Raw genomic sequence first — 20,544 nt, forward strand, 5'->3', positions numbered from 1 at the left:
AATAAATTTGATCTAGAAGCTCGTGCATCTTCAATCTTTTTCTACTCACAAATTTGCTGCTACGAAGCAGCTGTTAAGTTTGCGGTATGAATCGTAAAAATAACCTCCGCTTAAAATGTGCACATGTGAATATTTGAAATGCGTTTAAATGTATGTGTCTGGACCACATATATATCGAAAACGTGCAGCAGCTGTGAATGACGGTTAGTGATGAATGACGGTCACGGTTAACGGTCACGGACATAACTGCAGGCACAACAGTTCTCTTTTGCAAAATGTGCTCACATAATTGTCCACCACACATGTGCGAAGTTTTCTCTAAACGCCCTTTAAAACATTTCTTGCCTTCCAGCCTCCGTGAGAAAACTTCATATGCATGCTGAAAAACATTGCACCGCTTTTTGTTGCAAGGTAATGCGCGTTTACACGCGAATTTTAGAGCTGTTCGAGTCACGGCCGCAGTTAGGATTTTATTTTGAGGGATCAAGTGGGCTCCTATATGTACGTTTGTGGCGTGTGTTTGTATATGTGCGTGCATATATGTACATAAAAACTAAAAATTTCGGGGGTTTGACACCCCTCTGGCTGCGCCAATCGTTCGAGAGTATCCGGCATTAAAGAGTGACATCTTGCTCACGGCTTACGAACAGTTGGCGCATGTAGCTCGCGACCAACATAGAAGAAAGCAAATGAAACATCGCGCTTCGTTTGCCTCCTGCGCGTTCGAGGAGTTGCTTCACAGCAGAGCTGGATCCCAACGGCGGACCGATGCGCAATTCTGGTCCCTGCGGGTAAATACACAGGAACACTAGTGCGTGCTAAAGTGCGTGCGGCAGAGCAACGCCACCTAGAGAAGAGTCTAGGTAGCCTTGAGTGAAGCGGGGATGAAGAAAAGAGGCGAAGCGTCGCGAAGGAGGAGGGTAGGCAGAGGCACGTTGGGTTGGCCTCCTCTGTCACTACGGGTTCTGTGTGCAGTATGGACGTACCGGGTTTGTCTCGTGATAACATCGTCTCCGCGCGCCGGCGCGCCGTATGCTGTCTGTGCAAGTGAAAGCATGCGCAATTTTTCAAAAGTAGCGCCATTCTTAGAGCTTTTCGCCACCCCGTTCACCTTGGCGCGTCCTCCTCCACGCCTCCTGTCGCCCCAGCCTCCTCCGCTCCCCCATTGGCCAATCTGTGTCACGTGGAAACAGGCGCCGCGCTTTTGTATATTTTTTCTTTCTAGCGGGGAGCAGGTGCCGCGCTTTTGTATATTTCTTTCTTTCCAGCGCGCGCCGACCTCCATTGTTGGGCCTGCGCGACGAAAGTACGGCAGGCGGACTGACGGAATGCGTTAGCGTAATAGAATGTGTAAGGCCGAGAACTTAATTGCGATGCCATGCTGCTGCGCCTTCGGTTTCCGCAACAGACACAGCGAGGGCAAAAAGCTTTTTGCTTTGCCGTCTGGCGGGCGCAACGCAAGAAGAAGTGTGGATTCGCAGGATCGGGCAGGCTGACTTCGAGGAAGTGGCAAAGAACGCACGGCTTAGAGAAGTAAGGGCCACGGCTACTTACAACCTCTTATTTTGAGCCTAGTTCACGCCTTCCGCTTCGAAAAAGTGTGTGTTCATGCTCTGCGTGGTTTTTAGCGCGTTGTTTGACTTCTTTTTTTCCAATGTGCTCTCTTTGTTTCATGTAGTTTCGTCTTGCGGTGAAATGCACACATGTGCAGCTGGCCTGTGACATAAAAGCGACTTCATTCAGGGTGTTTTGAGCTCCACCAGAAGTTAGCACATTTTCGACGCTTTTGCAAGGCTCAATATGACTTACGATGCAGTCTTTTAGCTTCGAATGTATGCCCGCATGTATTGATTTGGTTTGTGGTGATTAACGTTTTTAACGTTCCGAAGCGACTAAGGCTAGGATGGAGGTCGTAGTGGATGGCTCCGGATTACTTTATCTAGCTCGCCAGGGGATGTTTAACGTGCACTTTGATCGTAGAGTCGTCGTGGGCCGGTAAATTCCTCGTTGGCGTTTCATAATACTCGCGCGGGCGTGCTAGCGCTGCTTGAGACGTTGGCGCCTCGGCGCGATTGTATTTCTTCAATAAATTTTATTTACTAGTTGAAACAACTTGTCATTATTTCGTATTATTGACGGCGCCTCCAGGGCACCAAAGCGGCAACGGGAACACCAAAGCTAGAAACAGGGCTGGATGGGGCTCGCCGAAGCCTGTGCATGCCAAGGGGGTATAAGATCGCGGACAGCCAATTTTGTATGCGAACTCTCCCTGCGACGTCTGCATTATTGTAATGTCACTTGCTCTTCAGAGGCCTCCGTTAGCCATCACATGTGCCCTCCTGGAGCAGTACTTGTAAAATATATATATATATCGTCACGATTACCAAAGCACCCCGCAATGAAAAGAACGGCCCTGTTGCCAGGCATTGCAGACCGCACACAGCCGGAATCTCTCAAGGCTGTTTCACATGCTGCGACTGCAACGACGAAAATCGGTGCTGTCGCACGCGTCGCAATGCGATTTTTAGAGGGCTCATTTCACATGATTGCGATTTCAACAATGCGACTGGTGCGACGCCCAGGGTTGCTTACAGCCAGGTTTCGCGGCACACGCTGCATAATTACTTTATTGTAGTGAATAAAACGTTTACACTATAATATTATTGACTTATCTTGATTAGAAGCAAATAATATGTACGTTTACTAATTTAAAACCGTTAGTTAAGATTTGTCTTGGAGTGCGCGACGGCGGTTTCTGTAGATCAGTGCAACATCGCGCACGTAAACAGCTGTTCGCAGGTGGTTCAGCAATTCTTTATTCTATGGTTCAGCGCTGTGTGTTGTCTTATCTACCTTCTATGACCGTTTCGTTTTGCCTGCGCTACAACAATCTGCAAGATGGCCTACCGACAAGTTCATATAGCTGCCCTCACCGTATATGCAGTATTCGGAGTTCGGCTGCACGAAGTTGTCGTGTCAGCCCAACAAGATCCTCGCGCTACCCGTGCTCGGCGTCAGCTTTTGGAGAAATGATGCGTGTACAATGCCCGTCATTGCGCATATGTGGTGCCTGCTCCTAGCCATATTCTTACGCCAAACGCATCAAGAAGCACCAACCCGAACGCCCGCGTGTGCCCCTGAACGAAGCCTCAAACGATCTGTGTGATTACGACGTGGAATGAAAATTGTGTTGTGAAATTCAACCTTAGCGCTAGCCTGGTTCGTCCATCGCCGTGCTTGCGCTGCGAATATATATATGGGAGCCCTCTATAAATATTTCTAAAGGCGCAAAAGCCGACGAACCAAATGTTTCGAGCAGTTACCGTCACTTTTGTAGAAACCTGTACGTTGTAACATAGCATTCTAAAAGACACACTTCTCGTCCACTTTGTTGTCCCGTGTCTCGCGCTGGTACTATACTCGGAACTTCTAACAAGAAGACCATATCAATACGCGCTATCCATAATGCAGGATCGTGGGCCCACGGCAGGCGCACTTGCCGTAGAATTTTTCAGCTTTCTGCTCAGCCTCGCACGCCTCTCACGGTTAGCCTGTTCTGTGGAAATAACTATTATTATCAATGTTATTAGATATTATAGTTTCTTCACTGTAATTTATAGCAATCTTCCAGATTTCTTAAGATAGTCATGCATTTAACCTGTATTAGATCAACATTGTTACGACATGCTAATGGGAGTCATTTCAAACTAGATTGCTCAGCCAGAGAAAGTACAAATGCAAGCCTCCATGTTTATTCCAATTTGGTATTCCTAAACAGATTATATTGGCAGAATTTTGTGTCTGCTTGCATTTCCTGCAATTCGATGTTCAGAGCTGGAAAAACTGATTCCTTTTCTTGCTGTCGAAAGGCTGCTTCAATGTCGATAGCAAGCTATAATTATTCATTTCGAAAGTGTTAAGCAATGACTATATGTCTAAGCTTATCAATGCATTTTTGTTCCACGAACACAATCAAGTTTTCTCTCCGTCTCATTGACAGCCATGGAATGAAACCGTTCACTTTCATAAGTATCAGGATGCAAACATTCTGGAGTTTGTCCTGAGCATTTGTCTGCATCCTATAGTGTGCATGTTCGTATCAAGTTATGGTGTTACAATCTATAGTAATTAACTATAGTGCAACAGAAATACGATGGACAGGAACGAAGTGAACACACAGAGCACTTCGTTCTTGTCTGTTGTCAATCTGTTGCACTTTAGTTAATAATGATTACACACAAAGTCATCTAGTTTTCAGTTATTATGTCGGGCTTATAAGCCTGCTTGTGTCCTGGAATATCTGCACGGTTATGTATCCTGTAATTTAATTTCTGGCCATGTGCTTGCAAGTCGCGTGTCAATCTCCTGATTTTCCTGACAATCTTGTGTGATGTGCAGGCCCAAATAGTTTCTAGTGAATCCATGCAGGGTGTTGTGCAGGGTGTAATCTGCACTACAAGTGCTGCTTTGATTGCTTTCAGTTCAGCTTTTCTAGGTGTAGGATGACCTGGAATGGTACTCACTTATATAGGGTTTAGCTTTATGTAGTGTCATACTACTGTTACACTGCTATTGCCATGCCATATGTGCCTTATGTTTGCTTGCATCTTCATGATTAGCAACCTCCTCTGTGTGTTTGGCAGTTGCATATAGTCTCCTGGCTTAATTGTTTGCCCCCATATTCCACGGTATGGGCCTGTTGTGTTTCAAGTTCAGGCACTCCCGAGGTTGTGTTTCTGAAGGGAGGGGTAGTCGTCTTTGCATCTCATATGCTAGCTGGCATAGTATCTTGGGACGAGGTTCTGAGCTCTTGAGACAAAGAATTTGTGCTGCAGGCTGCAACTCTACTGTCTAGGTGCTTGTTCGTTAGCTCTTTCTCATAGAGGTCTTCAAGCATGGTAAAGTTGGAAAGACCTGTTATTACTACCCGATGCCTGTATTCGACGAGTTGTCTTTTTTGTGTGCTGCTGGTAATTCATACCGTACCATACCTTGGACACAAGCACAGCATCTGCGATTTTCTATAGTATCCACTTGTCCACCCCCATTATTTCGAGATTATTCTTTTCACCAGGTGTGGAAGTTGCGTCCAGGCATTGCATAATTGTTTCACCCACGTGCTGGCTCTGCCGTCATGGGCTTACACTGGCTGAGGATTTGTGGATGTTGTCTTGTGGGCATACTTGTCCAGCTATGTGGATCACAATGTGCAATCTGGGGCAGTTCTTGATTCTAGTCTTTCTTTTTTTTTCGACGTTGATATGAGCTGACTTATCAGAAAGCGAGAGGCCAGACCGGCCAAGAAAGTCTGAAGTGTTGTCGAGGGCTTGTTGCATCATTCTTGATTTCTGCATAAGATAGCTTTCCCATAGACTGTAATACACCATAGGCTGTAGTGTTTCTTGTAGTATGCCCGTGTTGTTGGTATGTGTGGGCCAAATGTACCTCCAACTCTCACCTGGAATTTTCTGCCTTTCAGAAAGTTACTGTTTAAGTGCTCTACCAAAAATGTTTTTGCTCATCGTTCCTCTTATTAGAGCAGCATGAGGTACTCCTGTTAAAAGCCTCTTAACTCTCTTCATTCTTTCATAAGCGGTATTACACAATGTCCTGCAATAAAGTTCCTGCTGCTTATGGCCCACTCATATCTGCCAGAAGGGACAACTCTTGAAAAAGGTTTTCTTTGTGCTATGTGTGCGACGTATATGTAGTATGAGCATTCATGCCTTGATATTATACATCTGTAGAACCAGCTTCCTGACAGAGTACTTGCTATACCTGATCATGCTTATTTGTGCAGTGCTGTTGAACAATACATATTGATGAAATGAATATTTACACACTCGAATTATCACGAAACATGGTTGTTTTACAATTCTGCCCTTTGCTTTCTATTGGTGTTAGATTTTGCATAAGCATGCCCCCCTATGCAATAGTATATCGAAGTGTAAGGGTTCAATAAAAGGTGATGAACTAAGTCTAAGTGCAAGAGCTTTTTTTTTCACCTATGACTCCCATTGAAATGCGACTTCCATGGCTGGCAAAACAACCCCTCGCCTTGTGTTAGCAGCAGAATGCTATAGCCACAGTGGCAGGTGAACAAATTGAAGAACAATATTTCTGTCTATAATTTTTTTTCTTGCCTGTATGTAAGTAAAGTTTGGAATAAGTTTGTCATTGCAAAAAAGCCCAGTTTGTGTTATTTTATTGAATAAACCACATATTGTGTATAGTTGAAATGCAGAAATTTGTTCTAAAATCCTCGGGTGATATATGTTCTTGCAAGTAGCATGGTATTTCATTATTTATAAAGATAGTAATCGCAGCGGATATCGTTATATGGTTTTACACACTAATATATGTAATCACAAACTTATTAGAAACTTACTAGAAACATGTAAGGCATGAATGTTTCTGCACACTTGATCAGCCGTGAACGTGCAAGAACTGCTTGTACTGGCTGACTTCACTGCACAGTTTTGATTTACTTTTCTTCAGCGTGTCGTTTTATACTGTTTTATCCCCACAAGAACAGGCCATTTGCCTGCTTTTCGCATTGTTGCACGAGTTCTACATAATTGTGCAGGAGGGTACGTTGTCACTGTGCCATTATAGCAAGCAATTTACTTAATCTACTAGCTGTACAGTTAAGTACCTTGCAGAGCATGTGTTCATACAGATGCAGTAAGGATACAAAGTCCGCAAAATAGTCAATGTTTATTGGTTTCTGTGCAAGAAAAAAAAATATCCAGAGAAGAGGTGCAACTTAACGTGCATGTAATGTTTTATTCAAGCCACGGATTTAATGCTATCGTAGCAAATTCATTACGATAGCCTACACTTTCGCTCTGTCAAATTTAATAAGAGGCAAGATAAGCTTTCAAGATGCATCGGGAAATTCATGCTTGAAAACCGACAAGAAAATGCAACTGAACGGTACCGCTTTCAGCGCAACGTTGAAACTTCGGGTACTTTGCTGTCTTGTCATTTGCCCTTGCCAAGTTTGAAGTAATTCAAGCTGCTTTGTAAGCGCGATTTCTGCATGCTACTCAGCAAAAGAAAATTGTGACGACCTCGTCGTCTGCTGGGGTTCGAACACCTCCTAGCACTGAGAACTCCCAAAGGCGTACGAAGCAAACGTGAAAATGCACTTCATTTGCTGTGTAGCGTGTCAACAAACGCATAGCAATCGGAGAATGCAATCTGCGGTACAAGTTTTTTATTCTCCCTTCGCGTACGTACCGAATTCGACGATCCACCTCTCCGCGCATTGCACTTGTCGTGCGAGGCGCCATTTTCCAAAACAAACCGGCGGAATAGCTCCGTTGACAGCTCTCCGCGCAATTTCGACGGAAAATCGCAGCGATCGGTGCGACGGTGCGACTGTGCGACCAACCGGTTGGTCGCAGCCGAAAATCGGGGGGTCGGCACTGCGACTGCGATTTTCATCGCAAACGACGGAAATCGCACTTCCGGTGCGACGAAAATCGCATCATGTGAAACAGGCTTCACGCGCCGGCCGAGCAAAAGTATCCTGCAGGTACGTAAATGAACCTACGAAACCACGTACACATACTTTCACGCTGTCAGCACCTGAAACTTTGGTAATTACGCGCGTTATTGGGTACACCGCGTGCTTGCGTCGTGTTTCAGCAACACGAACTCTCCACGTCGCGCGCTTTACGCCTTAAATACGCCTTGAATAATGGTACTTTTCTCTAGTTCTTCCGCAATTCCAACACGAAATTCTAAAGGCCAGTTACCGACTGACGAAGAAAGATCTCGATTGAAAAAACTGCTCAGTAGGGCTCGAACGAACTTTTCTGCGGATTTCCTCCCGTACCGTGTTAGTCGTCGTCTGCTACGGCAGGCCAACCACCGGCGGCGCCACCGCCGAGGCCGCGCTGAGTGGAGGAGGAGGGAAGTGAATGGCGCTACTTTGGGAGATTGGGGGGTTTTATGCCGGCTCAATCTTGCGCGCGCAAGGGAGGAAAAGGGGGAAAAAGCGCTCCGTCTTTGTACCAAGGGAGGGTGTTCTACTCCGGCGGCTGCTGCGTGTAGCGTGGCCGCGCGAGCTGCAAGTTGAAAGCGATCTGCGATGCTGACAGAGTGTAGGCGTCTAGGCGCACCGAGGGCCGATAGCTTTGTGAGCGCTGTGGCCCTCATACGCTTGCGCGTCGCCCGTGTTCACTAAGTGAAATGTTACGGTCATTTTTTTAATCCTAGGCGGTAAACGTGACGTGATTACAAGCTCCTCATCAGCGTTCGTGCGCTGCTTTCACTTACCGCTCTGAGCTTGGAGGAGGTGAAGAACTGCGACATGCAGTTTCGAGAGCTCTTCCACACTGCACCCTTCGAAAGGATGATGTACCTAGCGAAGAGTGGATCCTGCTCGATGATGTTAAACATGTGCTGTGGAAAAAAGAAGAGTTTAAAACAAAGTTCTGGAAAACGTTCATATGACATGTAGCTGCCAGAGCTGTTAGAAGGAAAACCAGCATTGAATGCAGTTTCGTAAGCAGCGTATGCGACAGTAGTCGACATACTGACGCGCACGATATCCATGACGAATGGTGCGCGAAATAATTGTAACACGTTGCGTTCCGTTAAATCGCAGCCCAAGCTGTTTACATTAGTGGCGTCTACTTTGCAGAAGATCTCGGAAGCGTCAGGTGAGGCTCGGCAAATTACGCTGCTTTGTGAAGGAGCAATGGAGAACATTATTCGCTCAAAGTATCTTGATGGCCTCAAGTGGTCACTTGAGTCTAGATGACGTAAAGCGGTGTTTATTTTTTTTTTTGACGACGAGGATGGCGGTATACCTTCTATCATATTGTATTTTCAGTTGAGTTACCGCATTGCTTACATTCATGTGTCGAAATCAAATTATTGAATATTATTTTCTGAAGAAGGAAAGATCAAACACTGCACCGTGCATTCTTTAAAAAAAAGCAGTTATGGGGTAATTTCTTTGAAACTGGTTCCATGGAATCAGGTAATTTCAGTCGCCTTTGAGCAGTTCTATATAAACTGGAATTTCAATTGTAGCACTTGTATCAACTTCAAACTCTCAGTAAATATTCACGTACTTTAGAGAAACCTGTGTGGCGGCACGAAGGTTGCACTGCGCAACAGCAACACGTATACACGGTAAATGTTTTTCTACCCTACCTGTGCCAAAGAGGACGTCTTTCATGTTGAGACCCTTAACAGCAATGTACTGTTATGAAATCGCATGGTGAGGCTGAGTGCGAGAAAAAAAACAATGAAAAGGTAAACATAGATAAGCGCGCCGTATGCCTGTCGATGAAATCTGCACCTGTTGTTGCACTTTAAGCACCGCGCATGCACATTGTATGTCTGCACCATATGCACCCCGTATCCAGAGAATTCTGAGCACATCGTATAGACATGGTGTTCATACACCGAGTAGAATGTTCATTTACGTCGAAATCTGCCTTTGCAACGTCAAGCAGTCTAACGAAAGGATGAAACCGCAAAGAAAGTTTCTCCTACGTTGCAAGATGCCATCTCGTGCAAGCTTTTTTTCGAAGTGAACATGTTTCATGTAGAAAAAAAAACCTACGTTTAAAAATAACTAGTTCAATTACAAACGACATGCAGGTTAGCACATATTTTTGCATGTCAGTATATTTATTACAATGCATGGCTGCCCTTTCATAATTTTTTTTTCAAAAGCCAAACTAAAGTTTGTGGGCAGCTTAAATGTTCTGAAATAACAACGAAACACGAATCACAATTTTATGGGACCACTTTGCGTTTCTGATGCCTTGCGACCACCTCTAGTATTACAAAAAGTTTTGCAAGGCTTGCACAACGTAGAGAGAGGTTGAGAGCAAGAAGTGGAATGGCAGGGAAGTGAACCATACGAGAGTCCGGTCTGCTACGCTACACTGGCGTTAAGGGAAAGTGGGAATAGTAAGAGGAAGTGAGGAAGGAAGTGAGCCCTGAGTGCCCATGAAATGGTGCACAGGGACACTAAAAATAGTCTCTCAAACCGGTGCGCTTCAATTAGTGTACTAGGGCACAAATCGCTTTTTGTGCCAGTGGCGAGTGCGGGCACGGTCCAAGTACCTTCGACTGGGGAACGGGCTCGAGTCCAGTCGGTTTAAAGTTGTACGCAGAGAGAGAGAGAGAGAGAGAGAGGCGTTGAACGTTGTAGCGAGGACAGATGCAGAATAGCTGCTCGATGGTTTCCTCGCGCCTGCAGGAGACGAACATCGGGCTCTCGGCTGCTCCCATACGGTAGGAGTAAGCGTTTGTAAACGCCCCTTTTCGGAACAAATGACACAGCACGATTGCTTCGCGGTGGGAATGGTTAAATGACAATTGTAGGCGTAGCAAGGGGCCAAGCTTATGCGGTCGGCAATAGAAGGCACTCGAACTCCAGAAACTTTGTATCTTTTGTGCGCGAGAAGTCGAAGTTCCCTGGCTGCGCCCTTCCATGCTAAAGCTATTGGACGCGTCTGGGTGTCTTCATGGGCAGATCGGGCAGCCCTGTCAGCAAAGTCGTTGCCGGCGATGCCAGAGTGAGTAGAATCCACCAAAAAAAACATGCGGTGCCTTGTTTGCAGGCACAGAAATGGTTCATATTTTTTTTACTCTAAGGCAACTCGTCAAATTATCTAGTCGGCCGTTCATCACAGAACAGACGAACAGACGATATCCCACATTAGAGAATTACGCCACCATGCTTTGGGCAGCGTAAAAGTTGCAAGAAGATATTACGCTGGAATAGGCATAGATCCCATATCAGAAGAGCAGTAGGGTGTCTGCTGTGTGTCGCAGTGGATGATGACTGGCTTAAACATGATATTCCTGGTTTTGAATCTCCACCTTAGTGAATTTCTTCGACAACTAATCTAGGGGTATTTATTCGTCATTTAATTCGGTACAAGTCACAATCATTAATAAAACAGTGGCTAGCACGACAAGATTTCGAAACATTTGTTCATTTTATTTCGCTCCTCAAAAAACGCAACGACGCTTTTTCTGGGTGTTGGCATCATCATTATCGTCATCATCAGCCTGGTTACGCCCACTGCAGGGCAAATGCCTCTCCCATACTTCTTCAACTACCCCGGTCATGTACTAATTGTGGCCATGTTGTGCCTGCAAACTTTTTAATCTCATCCGCCCACCTAACTTTCTGCCGCCCCCTGCTACGCTTCCCTTCCCTTGGAATCCAGTCCGTAACCCTTAATGACCATCGCTTATCTTCCCTCCTCATTACGTGTCCTGCCCATGCCCCCCCCCCCCCCCCCAATTTCAGTTTCTTGATTTCAACTAAGATGTCATTACCTCGCGTTTGTACCCTCATACAATCTGCTCTCTTCTTATCCCTTAACGTTACACCCTCCATTCTTCTTTCCATAGCTCATTGCGTCGTCCTCAGTTTAAGTAGAATCCTTTTCGTAAGCCTCCAGGCTTCCGCCCCGTACGTGAGTACTGGTAAGACACAGCTGTTATACACTTTTCACTTGAGGGATAATAGCAACCTGATGTTCATGATCTGAGAATGCCTACCAAACGAACCCAAGCCCATTCGTATTCTTCTGATTATTTCAGTCTCATGATCCGGATCCGCGGTCACTGCCTACCATAAGTAGATGTATTCCCTTACCACTTCCAGTGCCTCGCTACCTATCGCAACTGCTGTTCTCTTCCGAGACTATTAAACATTACTTTAGCTTCCTGCAGATTAATTTTAGACCCACCCTTCTGCTTTGATTCTCCAGATCAGTCAGCACGCATTGCAACTGGTGCCCTGAGTTACTGAGCAAGGCAATATAATCAGCGAATCGCAAGTTACTAAGGTATTCTCCATTAACTCTTATCCCAAATTCTTCTGAATCCAGGTCTCTGAATACCTCCTGTAAACACGCTCTGAATAGCATTGGGCAGATCGTATCTCCCTGTCTGACGCCTTTCTTTATTGGGATTTTGTTGTTTTATTTATGGACGGCTACGGTGCCTGTGGAGCCGCTATAGATATATTTCAGTATTTTTACGTACCACTCGTTTACACCCTGATTCCGTAATGCCTGCATGACTGCTGAGGCTTCGACTGAATGAAACGCTTTCTCGTAATCAATGAAAGCTATATATAAGGGTTGGTTATATTCGGCACATTTCTCCATTCCCTGATTGACAGTGTGAATATGGTCTATTGTTGAGTAGCCTTTACGGAATCCTGCCTGGTCCTTTGGCTGACAGAAGTGTAAGGTGTTCCTGATTCTATTTGCGATTACGCTAGTAAACACTTTGTAGGCAACGGACAGTAAGCTAATCGGTCTATAATTTTGCAAGTCTTTGGCGTCCCCTTTCTTATGGATTAGGATTATGTTAGCGTTCTTCCAAGATTCCGGTACGCTCGAAGTCATGACGCATAGCGTATACAGGGTGGCCAGTTTTTCTAGAATAACCTGCCCACCATCCTTCAACAAGTCTGCTGTTACCTGATCTTCCCCAACTGCCATTTGCATAGCTCGCAAGGCTTCCTTTAGTTCTTCCGGCGTTACTTTTGGGATTTTAAATTTGTCTAGACTATTCTCTCTTCCATTATTGTCGTCGGTGCCACTGGTACTGTATAGATCTCTATAGAACTCCTCAGCCACTTGAACTATCTCATCCATACTGGTAATGATATTGCCGGCTTTGTCTCTTAGCGCATACATCTAATTCTTGCCTATTCCTACTTTCTTCTTCACTGCTTTTAGGCTTCCTCCGTTCCTGAGAGCATGCTCAATTCTATCCACATTATACTTCCTTAAGTCAGCTGTCTTACGCTTGTTGATTAACTTGGAAAGTTGTGCCAGTTCTAGTCTATTGGGTGTTTGCATGTCACCATAAAGGTGCTTGCAGTTGGACAAACCAAAATCATCCTTAAGGGAGTGGAATTTTTGCTGTGTAGAGTATTGAATATTAGCTCATGTTCAGCATTTACTCAGTTAAGATTTTACTTTTCAGAGACAGTTGCTTAAAGAATCTTTTGTTCTCGCGAACGTAATTTCAGATTTTTATATGGTGTTTGTGATCATAACAATCTTACTGGAGTTTATGTATGTATTGCTTACATTAGGATCATCTTGTGTTTTAATGAATACACAAAGCTTTTTGTCATTTATGCCAGCAATATAGCCACGGCATGACTTATGAAAACTGGCTTTTTGTTTCTTTTAGCTGATCGAAGCATGTATAAAAACCAAAGAGAGAAATTGTGGAGTGTGTCACCATTTGTGAACTTCAAAAGTTTTGCTGCGTGCAAATTGGCTAATACTAACTATATGGTTGAATGTTTTTTACGGTCACATTGCTGCGTTTTCTTGTATTTTGAAGGCAGAAATAAGCACAGTTGTTTCGTCCGCATCTCCATCTTGAGTTTTGGTGTTTAGGTACCGATACGACAGTGGGCGCCTGCCCAGACCATGTCTCTATCCAGCATACATTTAGGTTGAGAAACTTCAATGTGGTTCTAGCTAATGCATCCTCTGAAGAGGTTCCCTTTTTACCTCTCTGTAAGCCATTAGGTGAGGCCGCAGACACTGACCACCATAAAAAAAAAGCACCCAAGTGCCCCATACTCATATATACAGTGCCACCATGTCCTAATTCCATATAGAACCAGCATGTTGCCATACGAAACACTTTAAAATTTTTACTCTTCCGGGCTCGTCCCACAAGAATAATCGTCATACGCCTTGCTTGCGTTACTTTTGTTTGAAACTCTGCGCTGACTACTTTCTTGTCTAGAATGCTATGCCACGCTGATAACGAACATGCCGTTCGTGACCTGGAAATGCCGGGCGCGCAGCGATAAAGAAAAGAAATGTGGGCAAGATGGATGAGGATTATTGTGGTGGGACAAGATAAGCCCCAAAGAGTGCAAACTCTTTAGGATTGTACGGCACATGCCCCCACGTCGAACACGCACCAATATACTGTTTTTTACATGCGATCCCGTCTGTTTATAAAATCACTTGGGAGAAGTTCTGCATGACAGAGATCTGGGAACATAAGTGTATTCATATGGAATCCATATTAGGTAATATGGGTTTACTGCGTACAAGGCATAATCAATGTTTCATAGGGAACGATTGAAAGATACATTCTGCTGAGTGCCAGAATCGCACTTCCCGTTTTCCCACTATTGCGTTTCGCATATTCTAAGCCTCCCTTTAGCAAATATAAGTAAGAGGGAGTAGCTTATGAGTCTTTCGAAAAAACTAAGCCAGCTTGATAGAAGCGCAAGGACTTGCGCTACTGGAGAGGCTCTCGCAGTTCCAGACGGGGCAACACATTCTGTAATCACTCGGATTACATAAAACACCCAATTCGGACCAAAATGGAACGTTCCCACAGAGTTCAGAAAAAGCATACATGTCGCACCATTACTTAAGAATACCAACCCTTTGCAAAACCAAGAAAGCAGGCAGGAAAAAGCCAAATCGTTACAGAAACGCTTTGCAAACTCTAAGGACGTGGTCTATGTACGCGAGGCTGAGTAACGCGATCGATGCGCCGTGACAGCGACTGTACTAGATCAACAAGATAAAACCATCGCTACTAGCTCATGTCCTTGCAACCTCGTTGGACCTCGGGGAGGAAATCGCAATCGCCTTGGCGTACGCCTCCTCCATAGCCAAAATAATAGACAGCGACTCAAAGACAGCCATAGGAAATTTCGCCCGAAGCACTCAAATTTCTGGCCAGGGCACCTGAAACACGGCGCAGATGAACGCAACCCGTTTGGGCACCGGCGCACTCCAGTCATCCGGGAAACGGAAGTTGCTATCAGTGCGGCTCGAGAACTGGCCATCCGCGGCCGCAGGACATCATCCTGCGATGAGCAGTTCGAATCTGTCCGCCATTCGGGCAGGGACCGGATAGTATCCCACAAGGAAACCTTCCAGTGTTACCGCCAGGCCAGTGGGATTTGCCCTACCGCTCACAAAAGAAAAGGCATTCAGTAACCTGGCGCCTCTTACAGACGACCACTTTTCCAAACCGAGTGACCTACAGTCACCTGCATCCCGGGCTATATACAGCAGACTGTAACTTATGTGCAGGTAGAGGCGATGTTCACCACATGATGTGGGCGTGCCCCCTAATAAGGACCAAAAAACGCACCATCTCATTACCTCCCATTCCCATCACCACGCTAGATCAGTGGGAAACTACACTGCTCAGCTCAGACTCGGGTCTCCAACTGCGCGTTGTCCAGATGGCCGAAGGCGCCGCCTCAGGAAGAGGACGGGACTTCCCACTTCCCTCCTCCCTAAACCCCATCTCGCACAAAATAAAGTTTACTACTATTACTACTAGGTAAACTTCTCTGCTGATGCATCTTGTGATGTAAAAATGATGACTCCTCGTTAGACAAGGTGTCGTTACGTTAGCATACTTTGTACTTACGCCACGCCCTGGAAACTTGCTTGACTCCTTGATGAATATTTCATTTATCATGTCCAGATCCTTGACCACCATGAATGGCGTATCTCCTATGAAGAATCTAACGAAAACATTTAGGAAGAATAGTAAGCAAATATAAAAAAGCAACTAAGCCACTCATGCAGTAAGTACGGGATGCAAGTTTTGGCATGCTATTCAACAAAGCGCACAAGCTTGAAGCCACGAGGCTCGTTACATGGTTTTGAAATGAAGCGAAGGCCACCTCTTCCCTATATATTTACCAGTAGCAATAGACGCCAATGCTCCCTTGCCCCCTACTACTTTTCTTCATCTTAGCATTAGTCGAAATACGAATATAAATAATACAAAAGCCCCTTTTATTTCTATAAGCAATTCTTACCTGGAACTTCCACTTTTGTTAGATATTGTTAGAAATTAGGCGTGATGCTCGCTGTACTTTCCTTCCCCGCCATGCTGGGCGAATTCTTCTGTTTTCTCTTGTGTACCGTTATTAAGTAGCGTTTTGCAGGACCCAAAGGTGAAATTTGTTCTCGTGTTCCATACAACGGCGCTTGTAGTAGCCCAAAGAATGTCGTGGCACTTTCAACAACATGAATCACTCTAATTAAATTACTTCATTCGTTTTATGCTTTTTGTCTAACAATAGTTTAGTTTAAGTCAAATTATTGATATATAGTCCCGCATCTGACAGTGGGTAATTAGGTATGACATAATGCAGAGCAGCGAACTACTTTGACCGCATGCGCTTGTTTAATGTCTACACAGAGCCCTGTACACGCACGTTTTTGCATTCAGCCTCATTGATACGCGGCCGCTGCGGCCGAGGTTCACACCTATGACTTCATACCCGGCGGAAGAACGCCGCAGCCACTGTGTCAATTCGGTGAGCCTCCACGTGGAATTCGCCAGCTGTTCCGGGTGGTTTGTTCTAATGCCATTAGCATTTTTCGCCTACTTTAACCGGTCTGAATCCATCCATCCATCCATCCATCCATCCATCCATCCATCCATCCATCCATCCATCCATTCATCCATACATCCATACATCCATCCATCCATATCCATCCATCCATCCATCCATCCATCCATCCATCCATCCATCCATCCATCCATCCATCCATCCATCCATCCATCCATCCATGCATGATACGATGATACACTTGGTATATTATATGCTCCTGCATGTGATGCTGTCGTGGTCGTTTCATCGTTGTCACTCCAGCTTCGGCGTCCGAACTCATAGTGCTATCATCATAACGTCACCCATCATACATACTTCGTGCTACAGTCACCGTCACGCCATTGTCACCGTACATCTAGTCATGTAGTTGTAGTCAATGCCCGTATACTTGGCCATGCACTGTTTCCATACCATCGTCGTGATGCCGCCACGCTCTTTCTAACATCACACTTCTAACTTCGTCATCTGAATCGCGTCATGTCTCCGTAGTCGCACAGTCACCGCCATACATTTGTTTTCATGTCCTCGACAGGCTGCCGTTTTACCATCCTGTTGACTAACGCCATTTCACTGTAACCGTCATACCGACTTTATCGATCCATCGATGTCATTTCTTTGTCGTTAAATTGTAATCATGCTCTCGTCATTCAATCGTGAATATGTAGCCTTTGCTATTCCATCGTTCTTACACCGTAGCCATCAGACAGTCGTCGTCATGCATGCGTTGTCCTACTGTCGTCATGCCGTCGGTATCCTGCATCGGCGTCATTCCAGCTTCGTCATTACCTAGTCTTCACGCCGTTACCTTCACGCCAACCTCTCCATACAGTTGCCGTCGTCATCCGATTCTCATGTCATCGTGTTCACGCTGTAGTCGTTATACCATCATCCTTTAAGAATTGTCATCTCATTGTCATCATGCCGACGTCGTTACACCGCTGTTGCCACTCCATCGATGCCACTTCTTCGACGTTTTATCCTTGTCATCGGGTCAGCTTAAGAGAATCATTTTCATGCCTTCAAGCTCATGGGCGATCTGTGCAAGGGAGCACTATAGCAAAGTGGAACGATACAGGAGCATGTCGCATTAGGTTGAACAACGGAACTCTCAGAATGACCAAGAAAGGAGATAAATATAGCTGACCTCAAATAAGGTAAATCACTACAATCACCATGATGAGCAGGTTCTATGGGAACTGCAGGAGGAAGGTTCGTCACTGCGTTCTCCAATTACTTTTCTTGCGCTGGTTCATTCCAACTTGTGCCCCCAAATTTCCTGATTTCATCACCGCACCAAGTTTTCTGCCATCCTTGATTGCCCTTCCATTTCCTTTGCACCAATTTTGTAACTATAATGGCCCACCGGTTATCTAACCTACGCATTACATGACCTGCACAGCTCCATTTTTCCTTTTAACGTCAAACAGAATATCGGCTTATCCCCATTTGCAATCTCATCCACACTGCTCTCTTCCTGTTAACGTTACGCATAACATTCCTCGTTTCATAGCTCTCTGCGTGGTCCTTAGCTTGCTCCTGGTGCTTCTTTGTTAACTTTCATGTTTCTGCCCATATGTTAGCGCCGGTAGAATGGAATGATTGTGTAGTTTTTCTTTTTGAGAACAGTGGTAAGCTTAATGTCATGGTTAGGTAATACCTACCGCATGCGCGCCAACACATTTTTATTCTTCTATAGATTTCATTCTCATGATCAAGGTACCCTGTGGGTAACTGACCTAATTTCTCCTGCGCAGACTCTAGAGGCTGACTGGCGATCAAAAATTCCCTTGTCCGGCACTTTAAGATTACTTTGTCTTCTAAATAATAATCTTCGACCCTATACTCTCAGACCGTGTCCATGAAGGTCGTCAATCATTTGTTGTCATTCTATGGCTGCTGAAAAGGATAATGTCATGTGCAAACCAAAGGTTGTTCTGCTCTTCAACATTAATCGTCACTGCTAATATGTATTGGTCTAATAGCTTGAGTACGTCTAAGCATGCAGTGAGTAGCATTGGATACATTGTGTCTGCTTGCCTGAGCCTTTTCTTGATATGTAATTCTTTACTTTCTTTATAAAGAACCAAGCAAGGTATTTGCTTCCATGCAAGATTCCATGCAAGCAAGCATGGAATCTTTGTAGATATTTCCTAAGATATTCAGGTAGGCCGCCAGGACTCCTTGATTATGTAGTGCCTCTATGACTGCTGGTATTCCTACTGAATCAAATGTGTTTTGGTAATGCGAGAGGTTTAATGTACTCCACAGATTTATCAATTATCTGATTGAGGACATCGATGTGATCCATTGTAGAATATCCATTCCGGGAGCCAGCTTGTTTTATTGCTTGACTGAAGTCAATGTTGCCCTAATTCAATTAGAGATTACCTTGATGAACATTTTCTACAATACTGAAAGCAAGCTAATTCGTCTGTAATTGTTAAATTCGTCAACGTCTCGCTTCCTATGGATTCGTATAATCTTGGCATGCTTCCAGCTTATTGGTCGATATTCAGTTGTGACGTATTGCGCGTAAAGGGTCAAAAACATTTCAAACATGATAGCTCTGCCATTTTGGGTAATTTGGAATATCATGCCATCGCCATCATTGTGTCGTTGTGAGACAGTCACTATCATACAGTCACTGACATAACGTCGTCGCAATGCCGTCGTGTTACGGCAATCGTTGCCATTCAACCTCCGTAATCCGGTTGTTGTCATACTGTTGCTTGACACCGCTATTTTTGTTTCATCGACGTTCTTCTCTTTTCGTCAGTCCACCCTTGTCACGGCGTCGGCGTCATACAGTTGTCGTCATGTCGCCATGCTCATTAACAACCGTTCCAAGTGAGTGCCATAGTAAACTGGTATCAAGCGGAAGTAACGGAAGTTTCCGATTGAACGCTAAAATACCTAAATGAATGTCACTTCACAAATAGGGTGTGCCACTACATTGCTTGAATGTTAATCGCATTACCATGAATAATTATCGCGGGATGAATGCTGCTATAATTTTTGTCTATCTATCTATCTATCTATCTATCTATCTATCTATCTATCTATCTATCTATCTATCTATCTATCTGTCTATCTATCTATCTATCTATCTATCTATCTATCTCTCTGTCTGTCTGTCTGTCTGTCTGTCTGTCTGTCTGTCTGTCTGTCTGTCTGTCTGTCTGTCTGTCTGTCTGTCTGTCTATCTGTCTATCTATCTATCTATCTATCTATCTATCTGTCTGTCTGTCTGTCTGTCTGTCTGTCTGTCTGTCTGTCTGTCTGTCTGTCTATCTATCTATCTATCTATCTATCTATCTATCTATCTATCTATCTATCTATCTATCTATCTATCTATCTATCTATCTATCTGTCTCTCTATCTATCTATCTATCTATCTATCTATCTATCTATCTATCTATCTATCTATCTATCTATCTATCTATCTATCTATCTATCTATCTATCTATCTGTCTGTCTGTCTGTCTGTCTGTCTGTCTGTCTGTCTGTCTGTCTGTCTGTCTGTCTGTCTGTCTGTCTGTCTGTCTGTCTGTCATCTTAGGCCGACGACACAGTGGTTAAACTTGCCTACCGCCTTGGACCACTACGTATTTGATCATCTTTGTGATGCCGTCCGTAATGGTCGTTCCATCATCATCTTTCGTAATCATTATCGGACTCTCGTCAAGTCGTTGCAGAGAGGCCTTCTACGCCTACACACTGTACCATGTTTCTAGTAGCTTTGGGCACCAGCACAGTGCTAACGGTTCGTCGTCACCGCATCAGCGTCGTACAGTCATCGTAATCCCGTCATGCTCATGGGCGTTCGTGGCAAACGAATATCAAAGTGGAACGATACCGGATTATCTTGCATAGAGTGATATCAACGGAAATTTCAGTTACCACTACAGATAATAAATAAACGAGACTTTAGAAATACGGTTTGTGGCTACATAGCTCGAATGTTAATCACACCACCGTCGATACTCATCGTAAGATGAAATCTGGCGTAATTTGTTTTTTTTTCACATGGCTGACACAAAATCTGACTCTACTAGAGTTTTACCTATATGGCCTCACTCGGACCCTAATCCACCAGTATGCTACTTAACTGGGCTCAACCGGATACCAAT

The 20,544-nt window shown here is 44.6% G+C and overlaps 1 protein-coding gene across 4 annotated transcripts in view; it reads right to left on the bottom strand.

Annotated features, from left to right (window-relative positions):
• The window catches only part of LOC142590511 (cytochrome P450 3A6-like), a 168,694-nt gene that overhangs the window by 20,312 nt on the left and 127,838 nt on the right, over positions 1–20,544 (bottom strand). For 3 of the 4 annotated variants that reach the window (XM_075702694.1, XM_075702695.1, XM_075702693.1), the window contains exons 4-5: positions 15,436–15,532; positions 8,287–8,412 (exon numbers count right to left, since the gene is read on the bottom strand). In XM_075702694.1, the coding sequence (XP_075558809.1) occupies positions 8,287–8,412; positions 15,436–15,532 (223 nt within the window). The remainder of the gene's footprint in view (positions 1–8,286; positions 8,413–15,435; positions 15,533–20,544) is intronic. The other variant, XM_075702696.1, reaches the window with a different exon arrangement.

The sequence above is a fragment of the Dermacentor variabilis genome, chromosome 8, assembly GCF_050947875.1.
Source record: "Dermacentor variabilis isolate Ectoservices chromosome 8, ASM5094787v1, whole genome shotgun sequence".
NCBI classification, from domain to species: Eukaryota; Metazoa; Arthropoda; class Arachnida; order Ixodida; family Ixodidae; genus Dermacentor; species Dermacentor variabilis.